We start from the raw sequence: 16,450 nt of genomic DNA, 5'->3' as shown, positions 1-16,450 counted from the left end.
GTGTGTGTGTGTGTGTGTGTGTGTGTGTGTGTAGGGGGAGGGAGGGTGTACACGTGTGCCACATCTAAACACCAGCAGTGAACAAGTGTCTGTGACCCCTCCCTTACTACATACACCTCTTAAGGCTACTCAACACACACCAACTGAACCCAAGTTTACATAGGACATTTGCAACTGTCACAAAAAGTGTGTGAAATGGCAGAACACCTGGTATGTGCAGGTGTGTGTGTGTGTGTGTGTGTGTGTGTGTGTGTGTGTACTGCTGTATAGCTATATGCATGGGACTGACAGTCAATGAGACTATAAAAGAGTAAAGGATGAAGGCTGCAATCAACCGTGCTTGATACCCTTCTCAGGCTAATAGAAACTGCCAGTGGAACGAATAGGCTCAGGGATGGAGTCCATGCCGTGGTAAGAGAAAAAGAGGAGGAAGAGGAAAAGGAGGAAGAGGAGAAGAAGAAGAAGAAGAAGAGGAGGAGAGGGAGGATGGAGAAAAGACAGGAAGCAAGAGTAAGTAAGATAGGACAAAAGTGGGACTGTTAAACGGATAAACAGTAGCGTGAGCGGTGACAGCAAAGAAAGATAGAAAGAGAGCTAAAGCAGCAGAAAACAAAGAGCAAGAAGCCAAAATGACAGTCTCCTCCCGGTGCAACAAGCCTATATTCACGCTCCCTAATCCTCAAAAATAAATCAGAATTGAAAATTAAATAAAGAACAGGGTAAACTCGTAGGAGGTCTCTCATCCAATTAGACAACCCGTTCTAGAACTCCTCTTTGTCTTACTGCGAGTTAGATTAATGCTGCTGGGATTGCCGCTGTGGTGGAGCGTCATGGGATGGACTCTCCGCAGACTGGACGGCAGTGCGAGTGTAAATCGGCAAATATCCCTGCTTATTCCTGAGCACTTACATTTGTATTTCTCCTCCAGGTGTCCCTTGGAGAGAGAGAGCAAGCCGATCTTCATGGACAGGACGCGGATCTTCCCACTGCGGCCGCTGCAGACAGCAGAGAAACACACACCAGACAGGTGCAATGAGTCCGTTACATTTACTTATGTGTATGTGTGTTCACTTCACTTAAGATTTGAATTACATGACAGGAAACCAGGACAGAGAAGAATCTTTAACTGTGTGCTCTTTGTATGTTTGCTCGAGATGGTGAGCTTCTAATCACATTTTCTGTATAAACCAGTGCAAATGTTGGTTTAAAGCATGTCAGCATACACACAATTATACACAGAGTGCTGTATGTTCATGCGGTTAATGCAGAGTATATTTGCAAATGTGCATATGCATATCTGTCCCGGAACAAACCCAGTGTGCAACAGCCATTTGCATTCAAACAGAGCCTTACTGGTGCACTTAACATATTTCGAATGTATAGCATAGAAGTGTGTAAATATGTATAAAATTATTATTAAGCGTCTGTTTTAAGACATTTTAAACAGTGAATTTTAAATGTGTAAACAAGAAAGTGCATGAAGAATCAAACTTTATCAAGAAGCCAGCGGCAACATGCAACCATACGCAGGTTTATTCGAATCCGTGAAGAATTTAGAAAAGCACGTAGGCTGATCCGTAATCTCCGTCCTGAATGTAAAACAGATTGTATACGCACGTGTCGTAAACATTGAGAAGCCAGTTGAGACACATGTCAACGCAGAGAGGCACATTGACCAGGTCTTTGTGCTCCTGCTCCAGGCCGTCGTAGATGGACGTCAGGCAGTTGATGACGTCGGGAACGGACAGCAGCTGATTGTTGTTGGTGAGTTTGTGCTGCTCGAAGGTGTTCTGGGCAACACTGAGGTCCAGCAGGTCCACTGCAGGGGGGGGGGGGGGGGGGGGGTTAGAAAGTAGGAGAGAAACAATGAGGAGCCAGAAAAGAGGAGAAAGAAGTGAAAGAGGAGACAGGAGGAGAGTGGAAGAAGGTTAACAAGGACAGAGAGAAAAGACAACGAAAAAAAGAGGAGACGGAACCATTAGTAACCTTTTCGACTTGTTCATTGGGCTTTCAGTAGCAGCTCCGATTTTTCCACAAATGCCAACAAGTCTGAAAAGAACGAGTAGCTGAAAATGGCACAGGCTATTCATAGCAGCACTTTAAAAGTGCAGACTTGACTGATGTTTTGTCCAAAATAGTTCAAAACAACCAAGTGCGGGGGTCTGCCGGGAGTCGAGACAGAGAACAGACGGATCATTATGGTGAAATATTAATATGAAAGAGAAATCAGAAGCGAAAAAGACAACCGAAGAAAAAAAACGTCGGGGTCAAACAAATTTAAGTTCTTGGCTCCATCTCCAATAGCCAAAAAAGGATTTTGTTATTTCTATCCCAATTATTATTCCATCATGCTCTATACTATAATCCGCACTTTCACTTATGTATCTTGAGAGTAAAAGAGCCTGGGCAAAAAGATGAAAAGAAATCTAACAACACAGGCTAATTTGGTAATTTAGGAGAATACTTTTAAATTAAATTAAATATCTAGCTGAGTAAACACTCACAAGCATCGAAAGACAAAACAAAGTATTATAAAATAGATAAAATACAAGACAAGCCGTCATATTTACAGTGTTTGAATACCGAGAACTCTGAATCTGACATGAAATAACCTAAAAGAATACTAACAACCAGGCAGCCAGTCTGCTCAGCATAAAGTCTGGGAATCAGAGAACAGCTATAGGTTCTCTCTGCCCAGAGGGAAAAAAACAAAAACAAACACCTACCATCACCTGTTAGACTCACTAATTAACACGTCATGACTCATTTATTTGTCAGCAAGAATGCAAACGAGCAGATTTCCCTAAAAGCTAAACTGTCTCTAAGACATTAGGACAGTTTTTGAGTGAATTTACACTATATTAAAAACAAGTGCACAGCGTTATCATTAACCAAATAATATGAACGTCACTAGCATTTCTTAACTAATCTAGACCTTCCAAATAATGTGTATTTTCTGTTCACACAATATTGCTTCAGATTTATGAAAAATACTCAAGTACACAAGGTTCAAAAATGCTTAGCCGGTATATTAGAGTATTAAACAATGGTAAACGTTTTCCATGAAACATCCTCAGTTCCTTTTCTTCTGACCCTCAACGACTTTCCCAGACAATATTTAAACTCCCTCTTCTGCGTCCTTTACTACAGCGCTGTTCAAACTCCAGAGCAAGACGGCCGGATAGGAAGACCACTGAGGGCTCGAGGGCCGCACTCAATAATATCTTAATATCTGTCAATTAATGGCTACAAATAAGTCAAGTCAAATATATTTACATGGCACATTTGAACACAACAAAAGGTTGACCAAAGTGCTGCACATTAACAGATGTAAGCAGTCAAAGACCCATGATCAATAAAAAAATGAAAATTAGATTAAGCCAACGTGAAGCACACAAAAATGTAGTAGCAGGAAATAAGAACTGAAATAGTGGTTCATGTGAAAAACCCACTGAAAATAAATCGTTTTTCAAACGGCTTATGAACACTGGTTGACTCGTAATGTTAATAGATATGTCGCTACATTAAATAAACTAATAACCTGCATCCCTTTCATGCAATTTTAGACAGCAAAATATAACATGAACACAGTAAAACAGTTCGGGCCATTTCATGATATTACTAAAACATTTCCAAGCAGTCATAAGGTGCTTTTAGCAGGTCCATGTTTGTCAAAGGTGAAAACAGTGAAACAGTCTAAAGACAGGCATCTTCTTGCGGGCCACAGTTTGATTCGCCGGGCTCTCCTACAACTCACATCTCTCTCATTTATGCCTCTTCCCCCCCTGTTTCTGAGACAGCACTAATTACTGGAGTAATCCAAGTGGAGCGGGCACAGCAAAGCAGCCATGCTAACAGAAAGCAAAACTTCACTTCTCTGCAGCTGTGTCGCTCCGCACTCCGATATGAAGCTGAGAGGCTGTGGCACATTAGTGGGATGCCATGGAAGCTCATTTGTGCCTTTCCTGCCCCTTGGCACAGACTTAACCCAATTAGCCATTTTATAGTATCCTTGTCACGCGTGCGTGTGTGTGTGTGTGTGTGTGTGTGTGTGTGTGTGTGTGTGTGTGTGTGTGCGTGTGCAATTTTCTCTCTCACACACAGGCACGTCAACACACAATCACAAACACTCATAACATTCACCCACATGGGTCTCTGAGCGAAATTCCACATGAATCCAGGCTAATAACTAATAACTACTGATCCCTCTGCTGCGCCTGTGTGCGTCTTTGTGTACGTGTGTGCGTTTGCATGTGCGCTGTTCTAATCTAATGGATGAAATTGAATTGCAGCGCCCCAAGTCGAAACCACTCAGGCTCATGCATTCCCGTCACAAACACGGGCAAGCGATCAGAGAAGCAATGTGAGATAGCCAACTAAAACGCCCGGATCATTCAAAACTCATTACCAACCAACACACACAATAACACACTTTGATACGCACCATAATTCAGGTACACACCCATGTGAGGCATGGTAAATTTTTGTTGGTTGCAGTTTGTTTCACACACACACACACAGAGTAAAGTTCCTACAAACAGCAGGATGTTAAATGTGCAGTGTGGGCTCGCAGTGAGTGTCGTGACAATAATGTCAACAGCTGGATAACAGTTAACATTTGTCACCATTATTACACTGTGCTGAGCCCAAATAGCTGCTGCCATGTTGGTTGAAACCTGCACCTGCAGCGTGTGTGTAGTTGGGGGTTGAGAACCACATGAGATAATAGCTACCTTTATAAAAGCTATCTCCAACACCGGAAAACAGCAGCTATCGTGTTGAGAAAAAGGTTTTTAAAAAAAGTACAACTTCCAAAAAAGAAAATCCCACCTGTGCACACCAAATGAGGATATGCTCAACAGGCTTAACGCAAGCACCAGCTGTGACTGTGCAGGGACAAAATCATGAACACACACATTTTCATGCAGTGCGTCTAATTTTAATGCCAAAATATCCTTGGCTCCTGCGCTGTTCTGGCACAGCATCTGGCGAAGCTTCAAATCATGACTGCATCCCCTCGCTGCTCTCAAACATCAAAAGAAACGGACCACAACTGCAGGTGTTAAGGTGTGTGTGTGTGTGTGTGTGTGTGTTTTACTTACAGCACAGTGCTTTTTGTAGTCTGCGAATCTTCATGGCTGTTCGGTAGGCTGAGAATCTCACATTGTTCAAATCCGCTACAGGCAGGGAGAAGAGAGATGAAAGGTAAGCAGACAAAAAGGAAAAACGGAGGCAGAAAATCGGAAAACAAAGTGCAACAGAAATCTGCCTCGTGGGTAACGCAAGCAGGACCCCAGTCTTCAGTCAAATCTGGCTTTGTTAGTTATTGTCAACGGAGACGGGCCAAGGGGACGGGGTGCTAATGTGGACTGTGTAATTAGGTTCGCGAGCGCAGTCTCAGTGGGGGCCGGTGCTATTTGTAGAGCTGCTGTCCCACAGCAAACGCTCCCAAAGTTTCACAGGTTATTACTTATCGGGCTGCTCATTAAAGAACAGTCGTGCCGGCCACCCTACAGGGACACAGACATGCGTATGGATAATAACAGGGAGCAGGAGAGGGGGGACAGATCAGGGTGCAGTTTTTATGAAGTTAAATGTAAAGCGTAAATGAGCTAGACCAGTGAGAGATGGCTCGAATACACTTTGTGGATTCCTGGTCAGAAAACCACCAGCAGACGTTTAGGGGCTTGTTTCATAAAACCCCTGCACAACACCTACAAATTTGTTTTTCTTCAAAACTTAATGAACTTTTCCTTAAAATTGCATCAACTTTAAAAAGCAAAAAATAATTTAACATTAATTGTGGCATCAAATGTGCAAAAATTTGGGCTTCCTGCTAAGTCAGCACTTCGTAACCCCTCTTTTGGCAGATAGCAAAGCTTTTTGTGGCAGCCAAGAGTCTTTCTATTTGTAATCCAAGAATTTTTTTCTTTGCACATCACTTCAAATTCGGAGATATTTTTAGGCTTGTCGTGAACAGTCAGTTTGCGTTAGATCAACCCAAAGAATTTCAGTCATCTTCAAGTCAGAGAGCTATAAGGGTCACTCCAAAAGCTGCAGTTTGAGTTTCTTAAAATAATTCATGGTGGATTTTGAGGTACACTCTGGATCCTGTTGTCGAAGAAAAACGCTACTCAGACTGACAGACGTTTCAATCCTCTGACATTTTCTCAAGACATGACTGAGCTGAATGGAAGCATCGGTCCACAGCACTCGTTTACAAAACCCCTTTGGTTTATCCAGATGCTGCTTTGCTGTGTCCTTTGTGATGAGGGGTGCCTTTAAAACCTTCCTGTTGGTAAATCTTCTATGTAGATCCTGTTTGTTTGGGAGTGTAACGGTGGACTGTCACCGCTGTGTCCGCTAAACCTTCCTGCAGCTTCTTTGGAGTCATACGAGGGCTGTGGTTTATCTTTCTGCCCAGCAGGCGTTCAGTTTTATCTGAACATTCTCGAGGTCTTCATTTCAACAGTCCCTCTAAACTGCCATTTCTTTAATGACTTTTCAGACAGTGGAGAGCAATTGATATGCTTTTATAGTCCTCCCCTTCTTTGTGGGCATCAATTAGCTTCATTGTAGAGCCTCAGTCAGTTGCTTGTCGGAGCCCATAAAGTTTGAAGAGTCAGATAATGCATCATCTCTGGAATCGAGGTCAGCTGTCGCCTAATGACAATCCTGCCCTGCCTTACAAGTCCAAACAGGTCAATTAACGCAGTAATGAAGTTTTGATATTTTAATTAAAGTTTTTACATGCTACAATGTATTTGTTCTATTAAAAGGGTCACATCAACCAAAAACAGAAAACATTTTTCATGTCTAGTACTTTTGGGGCTTGTAGATCGTTTTGAGTTCTGAAATATCCGTATCTTACCTCAATCTTGGCACAATGGCAACGCAAGTCATTTTGTTTGTGGGTCACAATGACATGTCAATGACATATTACATTTAAAAGACTCAACAGCAGTATTCAGAATAAAGCTACCGCTTTACTTTCAATAATGTACAGAGCAGCCTGTGAGAAGTTTGCATGGAGCTACTTTCTACCAAAGAAACGCTTGAAAAACAGCTGACAGTCAATGCTGAGGATTATCCAGAGTGACAGGAACACAGTTTCTGGACAGAGATGTCGCTATTGAATTTTTTAAATGTGACTTTTAACACCTCAATTGTGCTGGTGGCATAATACTCGGTGACATTTATCTGACAGTATCTCATTACCTGAGCAAACACACCACAGCTAAATACCAGCAGGTTAAGTGTCGAAATATGTTCTTTGTAATTTGTGTGAACCAACATTTAACAAGATCCTCAGGCAAAGAAAACGGTGTGTACGGTGAAACATTCGGGACCCGAAGTCACCAGATGTCATCGTGTGTTTTGTACCTAGTGATTGGTAGAGCTCTGTCATCTTTGGGTGATCCCAGCAGGTTGTCTGGGTCTGGTGACTGAAAATCACAACAGAGGAGAATAAATTAGACGCAAAAACACAAACAGGACAGGAGCTCCTGATGTAAAATTACACGCACAGAAATACGGTCTTCATTTTCAAGGCTTATTACAAAAGAAAAAGACACAAGGACATATAAAAAAAAAAAAATGAAAAGAAACAAAAACATACAAACAAAACAGCACACGTAGAAACAAACACCTGGCGAAAGAAAACACACTTGGAACGGCACACAAGCTAACATCACTTTTATTATCACGGTTTGATGTGTGCAAACATTGTTGATGGTTTTTATTGGTAACTCTTTTGTTACTGCTCCTGTATTGGAGACGGAGGGCGCGGATTCCTCCACAAATCATAATCGTAAAAAGACTCCGAGTGAAACAAGAAAACACACATATACACACAAATAGACACAACTTTTCAATCCCTCTCACAGGATGCGTCTTTTCAAACACCACAGGACAAGAAAATAAGGGGACTAAGTTCCTGTTTACATTTCAGCTTCAGTCAGAAGCCTCACTCACGAACTCCACACAAATAAATAAAATAAGCCCCGTGTCAAAAATGATCAAACATGGCTGCCTTCACACTCACACATACAGGACAGCAGAGAATCTGACTTTCCTGGAGCTGCAGCTGCCAGTCAGTGCATCTATGCGAGTTGTGTTTGCCGTGATGTATACGCGTGTAGATGTATATCTTTTTAGGAGGCACACGGCTGTCGGACACCTTTGTGGAGTGTATGAGAGGACTTCTTCAAGATGGTCTTCAAAAATAAAAGCGTGTTTTTGAATGCAGAGGCTCCCCTGTGGATTCTGTGATGGCTCGCTCGCTGCTGACAGTCGGCAGGAAGTGAAGTCGAGAGCTGAAGAGAAGTGCGGTGGCGAAGTGGATGGCTGGAGGCCTCCTCGTACGCAGATGTTCATCACTGTTCAAACAGCTGCTCAGACTGATGACCCCTTTCAAACTTTTGCAGGAATTGCTAATGCGCGGACCTCCCCGCTCTCGGGACCTATAAAGAGTTTGCCTGAACTGTCGAAGGGACTCAGTGAAACCAAGCGTGGGGATTTATTGATATTTGCTTCACGCAAACACAAAACCAAGAGGAAGAAAACTCCCAATTCGGGCCACAACAGGCTGACAGCTAACACCATTAAACAACAAGGGCAGAAGGGTAGATCACAGGAAAGACAGAACTAGTGCACCGCTGGGATCCGCAATCAGCTCACTACACAACAACAATCTGCATGACATTTATGTACACACAAACACAACACAAGGCAGGCAGTATTTCCAACAACAAAAATATCAGGCAGCTTGGTGCTTATATCCACAGCTCATGAATGCCATGATGAGGACAACCGAATTGTCAAGTTCAACTGCATTCAAAGATTTCCGCTCAACGTATTCCCTTTACAATGTCTAAGCAATCTTTTTGTTGTCCTGTAGGAGCGGAAAAAAGAAGACTGATGACACACTTACTACAAAGCTGCCACAGTTTAGATAACGCAGCGGGAAACATTCATAGGCGGAAGAGGAGGCATCAGAGGACTATTAAAGAGCATGGGACAAAAACAGATATTTGAAAGCCTCTAAGAGCTGTGAGCTTGAAGTCACAGATTTATTTTGAATATTAGAACTATATCTTTATAATTTACAATTCTGACACAGATCACTTGAAAGATTTGTCCCCTGAGTGTTCACGACCACTAGATGGATTTAATTGTGTTTTTGGTTTTGAATTCAAGCTAAACTGTCATAAAACCCAGTGGTTGGTCCGTTTTTCTTTCATAGTACAAATGAACTGCACCAAATCGCTTAGAAGTGGACTGAGATCCCCCTTTTACAGCAGGTTGCTTCGTTCATGCCAGAGTGGACAAATAGCTTTTCACAGCAGCCTGACTGAAACAAATGTCCAAACACACTTGAGTTCCTTTGAACTGAAGTAAACAGGTTCAGTGGCTGGGCACAGCCGTGATCACAGGCTGTTGTTGACTTGAAAGTCATAACCCTGCTCTCCGAGTCCTTGCTTGGCTCTGATCCCCGTCTCGTGCCGAGCTGCAAGGACAAACACGGCACGGCACAGGTGTCCCTCCCCCTATTTATTTGTCTAAATCCTATGTTTCTCTGTCTGTGTCTTCATTGTCAGTGTGAAAAAGTAGAATTTTTATTTCCTCATAATAAGCCCAGAATAGAAGTCAATACATGGAATGAGAGACTTTTAATTTCTGGTTTTATAAGTAACAATCGCGAAGGTCTCCGATTTGGTATCTACAAAAGCGTTCCGTTGCTTACTCAGACATTTCCCTATTTCTGCCTCCTTGGATATCCAGATATGGTATTAATCATTCATCTGCAGACTACTGATTATTCATGGCGGTCTCTAAGCGTGAGACAGTGATAAACTCCCGCCAGAAACGGCACCTTTGATGATTAGTGGGAATCGCAGCAGTGTTTTTGGACATCACGCCCCAGAGATCCAAGCAGGGTCGCCTGTGTGACGTCAGTAAGCCTGTCGTGAGCCTGTCGTGCTGCTGGATGATGGAAGATGCGTCAGTGGTGCTTTTTCCGAGAACTTCACCACAGACACCCAAATTCTTCAGTTTGTAAAACTGCAAATGTAAGGGCTTTCATCAGTAGGCCCCAAACCTAACTGTCATTGACTTGAATGAAAATCTGGGAGATTATCACTTTCACACAGATAAATGTCACTGCTAATTTGTAAGAACTACTTGAATGCACCGTCACAAAGCAAAATATTCAAAAACAGTCTATATGGTTAGCACTGAAACTAACAGAAATTTAATCAACAATAAGTTCGATCATTAATTCAATGTTTGAGTAATTGGTTTCTGACATTTTAACCTCTTAAATGTGAGAATTTGCTTGACAGATATTGAGCACTCTTTTCTAATTTCTTCATCATTCATCTCCACGGTAGAACATTATTTCTCATCTGCATCAAATTAATAGCAAATTAAAAGAGAAACATGCCAATTAAAGCAGCCTGTAATCAAAAGTAGTGGCTTTCCTGATTTGTCGGTCTGTGGCTAACTGTTAGCGTCTGGAGATGAAACCGCCCCGGGTCTCCTGACATTTCCCTGCATAAAACTCATTAAATGACATCTGAGAATAAGCGTCAACAAATCAAATGGGGTCACGGGAGGGGGATACTGTAGCGGGCAGAAAAGGATGAAATTTATGTCGCCAGTAGGGAACTGTGAGTGTAAAATAACCTTTTACAAGATGTTTTTATGAGATTTTTGTTGGACCAAGTGAGCCAAGCAGCTGAAGCAGCTATCCTACAGAAGTGAATGTCCTGACCCTCTTAGACTAACAGATCACCACAATAACGATTCGGCTTATCAAAAATAATTGCTATTTCCTTTGACGTTTTCTGTCCAGCGTTGCCATTTGCAGCTGTTTGGAGTCTCATTGAAGGTTAAAGTGGTTCGGCTAATTACTTTATTCTTCCCTGCTTCTCCTCAATTAAGCACAATATCCCACTGCTCTTTCCCTCTACCCTGCAAAAACACAAAATATTATAAATTGCCTCTGGGAAATAAAAGAATACAAAATGAAAAGGACTAAATTCTTCTGGGATGTATCTGCAATCACGACGTGGACCAGGACGATCCCCTACAAGCCATTGGTGGCAGACGGGCCAAACACTTCTGCACAAAACTTGCATTTCTGGTGGGAGTTTGTCACTGTCAAACGCTCCGAGACCGCCATGAAAAATCACTAGTCTGCAGATGAATGATTACTACCGTATCTGGATATCCAAAGAGGCAGAATTAGGGGAAATGTCTGAGTAAGCAACGGAACGATTTTATTTTTTTCCCACTGACAGCAGCCTGGCAGGCTTATCACCAAGTGTCTGTGACAGGTGATAAGTGCCTGCATTCACCACCTGACATCTTCTGTCTCTCTCTGGCTTTCACTGCTTCACCTCTGCGTCTTCTTTTTTAGCTTTCAAAAAAGTTAACCCCCTCCTTTCCTACGATAGCAGCATTCTGCAGCTGAATTACAGTTTAAATAGTTTATGTTTAGGGACTAGAATGGCTGCCTCTTCTGCAAGGTGTCACCACACAATATAATATAACCGATATAACCAGAGAAGCCTTGAAATGGAGGAAGAGTCCTTATAATCTCTGAAGAGATGTCATCTAGCTACATTTCTTCTTAGAAAAGCCCACGAGCTGCATTAGTCTGCTCCCACCACCTTAAAGTGTCAGAATGGGTGAGAACATATGAAACTGCCAGCATGAGGCAGTATTCATTGAACTCGCGTGAAGCCATTTGATTCACTCCCTCCTCCTCCACCCTCCCCCCTCAAGTATGTAAATGGGACTCTTCACCACAGGGGGTGGACAAGGCGCGGTTTTAATCAGGGGCCCTTTGTAAGCTTGAAGAAAAGGAGGCAGAGTGAGAGAGGGGAGATGGAAGAGGAGACGAGGAGGAGTTTGGGGGAAATGAATGTGTCAAAGACTTGACGCGGGTGTCCCGAGGATGTCACAGCGCTGAAAGCGACCTATGATTAGTCCTGGAGATGGATTTAGAGTTCAGTTCAAACAGAAAATTAAGTGGGTTTCCGTGAGTATGTGCGAGTCGGCATACACATGTACACACACACACACACACACACACACACACACACACTGAGGAACGACTGATTTTTTGTTGTTTTATTGCCCGTTTTTTGAGGCAATTTAGGGTTAAAACGAGAGCTGCTTTGGAAAGCGAAAACACGGTCCAGAAAACCCAGAGGGATAGGCACAACATATGGTGAGTGCTCACAATTGGTCTTTGTGTGTATTTGGTTGGCGAGCTTGAGCTCAGTGTTCATTTGCATCTTTCGGTGCGTGTAAGCATTTTCTTGCCAGCACGAGGGTGTGCGTTACTATTTGTGTCTCTGAATGTATTTGTGCGTATTGTTCTGTGCATATGGCCTCGTGAACACGTGTTTTGTTTGTGTGAGTGGGCGAATGCAGGTTCATTGGCTGGTCACATCTGTGATCACAGGCTGCTGTTGACTCTAAAGTTGTGAGCCTGTCCTCCGAGTCGTTGGCTGTCTGGCTTTCATCTCGGATCCTTTTCTCTTTCTTAGCTGCAACCCAAAACACAGCGCAGGTGTCCCGTCGCTTCTTTCTCCGTCTAAATACTAGTTTTCTCCTGATCATTTGAGTGACGATGAAATCTTTAAAATTGAAAGAATAACTTTCTATTTGACTGCAAAAAAACAACTGAAGGTCAAAAGTTGGAATATTGTAAATTTGCTGTGTTCTAAATGGTGTATTATGTACTGACACTTACTATTTTGTGTATTCACACAGACAAGTATGGAAACATGCAGTGCACTACATGTACCAGTATGATCTATCAAAATGGTCCAAAAATTGAGGGTGAAACACTGGACACCGTTCACCAAAAACGGTCACCATTTTGGGTACGCAGCAAAAAAGGAGGTGCCACAGACATAAACAACTTTCAAATTAAAGTATTTGAGGAAGCTACAGCTTTTGCAGAATCCTTCAAAAAAGTGTTTATTTTTCACTAAGTACCACCATACTGCTGTTGGACAGACGTCATCAGTGTGTTAAATAAAGGACACAAAACACGTTCATTTCTGGGTGAAGTCAGTAAAGTCGGCAGATATGGTGGCTGGTGGCATGCTACGGTTATTTCCGGTAAGTACTGAAGAGCAGTGTGCGGTTTGAGACAACACAATCTTGACGAAATTCAAGTACTACACAAGTAAAAGTCCTCACACGTAGGAGGACTATTTGTTAGTGTACCATTTGGAACACGTGTTGTGTTTCTTTGTGGTTTTTTTCAAACAATTTGGTTCTATTTAAAAAAAAAAAAAAATTCTATCATTGACATTAATTTCTATTCCGGCATTTAAAAAAAAAAAAAAAAAAATCTATTTTATTGTATCTTATTTGTTTTTGTATTACATATTGTTATTCCACTGTCTTTTGTTAAACTATTTATATGCACTTCCACAGAGTCCCAGCTGCACACCAATATGATAAGTTCTCAATCTCAAGCAAGTTTAAAGTCTCTACAAGTTAAAAAATGTGACCATATTGAACATAAATGTCAATGCTTTGTAAAATGTTTTTTTGGAAACATTTAACTCGTCACAGACAGGACTCGAACTGTAAATCTTTATAGCTGAAGCTTTTTGACAATATTAATGGAGACAATGACATTTTGACTGTGGGCACAGTGTGATTTAAGGGGACAGCCCTTAAAAGACACCCATTCTATTATCCTAAATAACAATGTACGGCAGATAAAGTAGTCGAACAGAAATGAGGGAGAGAAGCAAAAACAGCAGACCTAACAAATGATAGCTGAAACTGCTACCCAAAGATTTTTCTAACCATTGGCCAAAAATAAGGGTGAATTCAGGTTTTGTTAGGCAGCAATTTACTGACATACGCTTACATGTTTCTGGATAATGAGGTCCTTCACACTTTCACAACTGACATTTCCTGAGCAGTAGGGAAGCTGTCTTGGTTGCCACCAGCACAGATCTTCTGTTTCAACAAAAACCCACTATTTGGCCCGATTTGGCAAAATTTAGAGTGGGAAGCAAAACGTCAAGCTAAAGTCATTATAGTCACAGTAAGAAGCTTGTGAGAGGCTGTCCTGGGATTCAGCCGGGTAATATCTATTCAAAAGGAGGTGCTACTGTTGAAGTGAATGACAAATGTGGAGGCGAAACAGCCAGAATGTTAATCTACAGACAGAAGCAAAGCAACAGAAAGAAGCTCCTAATTGGAGGAAAAGTAAATTCTGTCCGTGCACAGAAAATATCCATTAAACAATCATGATTGATGATTATTCATGAAAGATATATAAGAGGTCACTAGAAGTCAGAGCTCTAATGTAAAATGTTTGTATAAATACTTATATTCCCCACCAGACAGTGTTTGAGATAATGGGCTGTTTATAAGTCAGCTATGAACATTTTCAAAATACAAAATAAAAAAATTAATTCTGATCCATCTGTGCCATTTGGATCTGCCTCAAGGAGAATATAGCATTTAGGAAATCTGAAACTCGCAATAGACCCTATGACAGTACAGTGTGACTTTAAAGTCCATCTTGGTGTCGTCTGATTGTCTTAACCCGCATGACTTGGAGGTCATGGCCCATACATGATTTACTGTATGAGGCATATTCAAGAAAGAAGACCTTTAGAGAACATGTTACAAAGTTTCACAATTTAGAAGTGAATTTCTGTTCTCTGTTTGAGTGCGGTTGCTGGAAATAAAATTAAAAATCGATTACACAAAATTTGGTTGATTCATTGCTGTAGATTGTCCTCAACAGGAAAATCCCTCTTCAGTTCAAGTATAAACAACTCAGACGGTCATACTGAGACAAAGGGGTCACAAACAGAAAATGCATTGTATTACATGGCTATATGTAAAAAAAAAAATGTGGAAACCATCAACATGAGTGGTGTAAACATACTGTAAATACTACATGAAGGAGGTCATTTTTTGAAAGCAGAATTTTTTTTTTAGAGACAACACCCTGAATGGTCCGCCCTGACACATACAGACACACGCATACAATTCATGCGGGCACAATGATGGCAATCAGCCCATTTTTGTCACCACTTACTTGATGTAATAAGGAACCTTATTCTGAGAAACTGCACGTTGCCAGGGGAGCTGTACAGACGCTGCGGGCAGTGAGAGACAAAGATAGAGAGAACAGAGAGATGGTGAGAGAGACAAAGAGTCAGGCGGTTAAAATCAAGACACCATCTTAATAAAAACTGCACTGTTTTACCTTACGGTTATAGTAATCTATTTAGTGTTTGGAGCTTGACTTGAAATAATTCAAACATCTAACACTTCCAGAATAACGTAGCGTAACTATGCAAGGAAGCCTCTTACAAAGCATGAAATCGGTGGAAAATAAAGTAAATGGATATTGTTTTATCGGCAGAAGGATGGAGGAGGGAGACAATCAGGCATGCAGGGGGGAAAAATTTGAAAAAATGTGGAGAAAAAAGGTGCCACATGCAGAGATTTACACTAATCTTTGTGGGCACAAAAGAGGGCAATGAATGCAGACGGGTCGGGAAATCTTGAAAATGACAAGCGGATACAGTTAAAACCAGCCAATATACTGGAGAAGCTCTCAAGAGCAATAAAAAGCAGAAATGTTGCTTGATTTATCGCCCTCCCACTTTCCCTCCTCCTTGACACGGCTCTACACTCAGATAGAGATGAAAAGACAGTAAGAGAAAGAGATTAAGCGAGATTGGAAGATATATACGAGATGGATAGGGCAAGATAAGAACGCAGTACTTTATTGATCCCGGAGGGAATATTAAGCTACTAGTGTAATGAGAGCGAATGTGTGATGGAGTAGACAGTGTCATAGTGCCAGGGAGATGAAAGCAGAAACAGAGTGATGTTTTGTCTGGAGCAGTTGCTGCACTCTCAGTGGCGCTTACTTAGTAAATTCACTATGTCAATAGTGGTGACACAGCAGGGCCGCCGAGCCTACCACCTGCTCTGAATCACACACCGTCCATTTTGTCTGTGTGCCTGACAGCCAGCAAAATATATCAGGTGGAGCTGGATGAGCACTAATGGCCGTATGATTACAGAAAATTATGAGAGAGACACACACACACACACACAGGCAGCAAGACACAGGCTGCCTTGTTTAATGTTCACGCTTCTGCATGTGTCTTTTTCTCTCCAGCTTTGTCTCCAACTCTCTCTGTTCTACTAATGACCACTCTAAAGAGAGAAAAAGAGGAGGGAGTCAGTGGAGAGCTGTAATTAAGCCGTGCATTATTCAAGAGTAAAGTGCCTCATCTGCAAACTGCGTGCATGCATTGGCACATGTTCTCCGAGCACGCGTGACTGAGAAGCATATGGCTAAAGTTGAAAGGTTGAAAGGATGGCACGCGAAAAAAGAAAAAAACAAAGTGTAAGAAAAGTGGAGTGGAGTGGAAAC

At 41.9% G+C, this 16,450-nt stretch overlaps 1 protein-coding gene across 2 annotated transcripts in view; it reads right to left on the bottom strand.

The window, feature by feature from the left end:
- The window catches only part of utrn (utrophin), a 178,512-nt gene that overhangs the window by 40,729 nt on the left and 121,333 nt on the right, over positions 1-16,450 (bottom strand). For both annotated transcript variants that reach the window (XM_069158200.1, XM_069158201.1), the window contains 5 exons: positions 15,095-15,155; positions 7,384-7,445; positions 5,103-5,177; positions 1,618-1,819; positions 910-995 (listed from right to left, as the gene is read on the bottom strand). In XM_069158200.1, the coding sequence (XP_069014301.1) occupies positions 910-995; positions 1,618-1,819; positions 5,103-5,177; positions 7,384-7,445; positions 15,095-15,155 (486 nt within the window). The remainder of the gene's footprint in view (positions 1-909; positions 996-1,617; positions 1,820-5,102; positions 5,178-7,383; positions 7,446-15,094; positions 15,156-16,450) is intronic.

The sequence above is a fragment of the Embiotoca jacksoni genome, unplaced genomic scaffold (genome assembly GCF_022577435.1).
Source record: "Embiotoca jacksoni isolate LCO1_2020_lvr unplaced genomic scaffold, fEmbJac1.0.p SCAF_23, whole genome shotgun sequence".
Lineage (NCBI taxonomy): Eukaryota > Metazoa > Chordata > Actinopteri > Embiotocidae > Embiotoca > Embiotoca jacksoni.
Note: the sequence above shows the minus strand (reverse complement) of the source record. Positions and strands in the feature narration are given on the sequence as shown.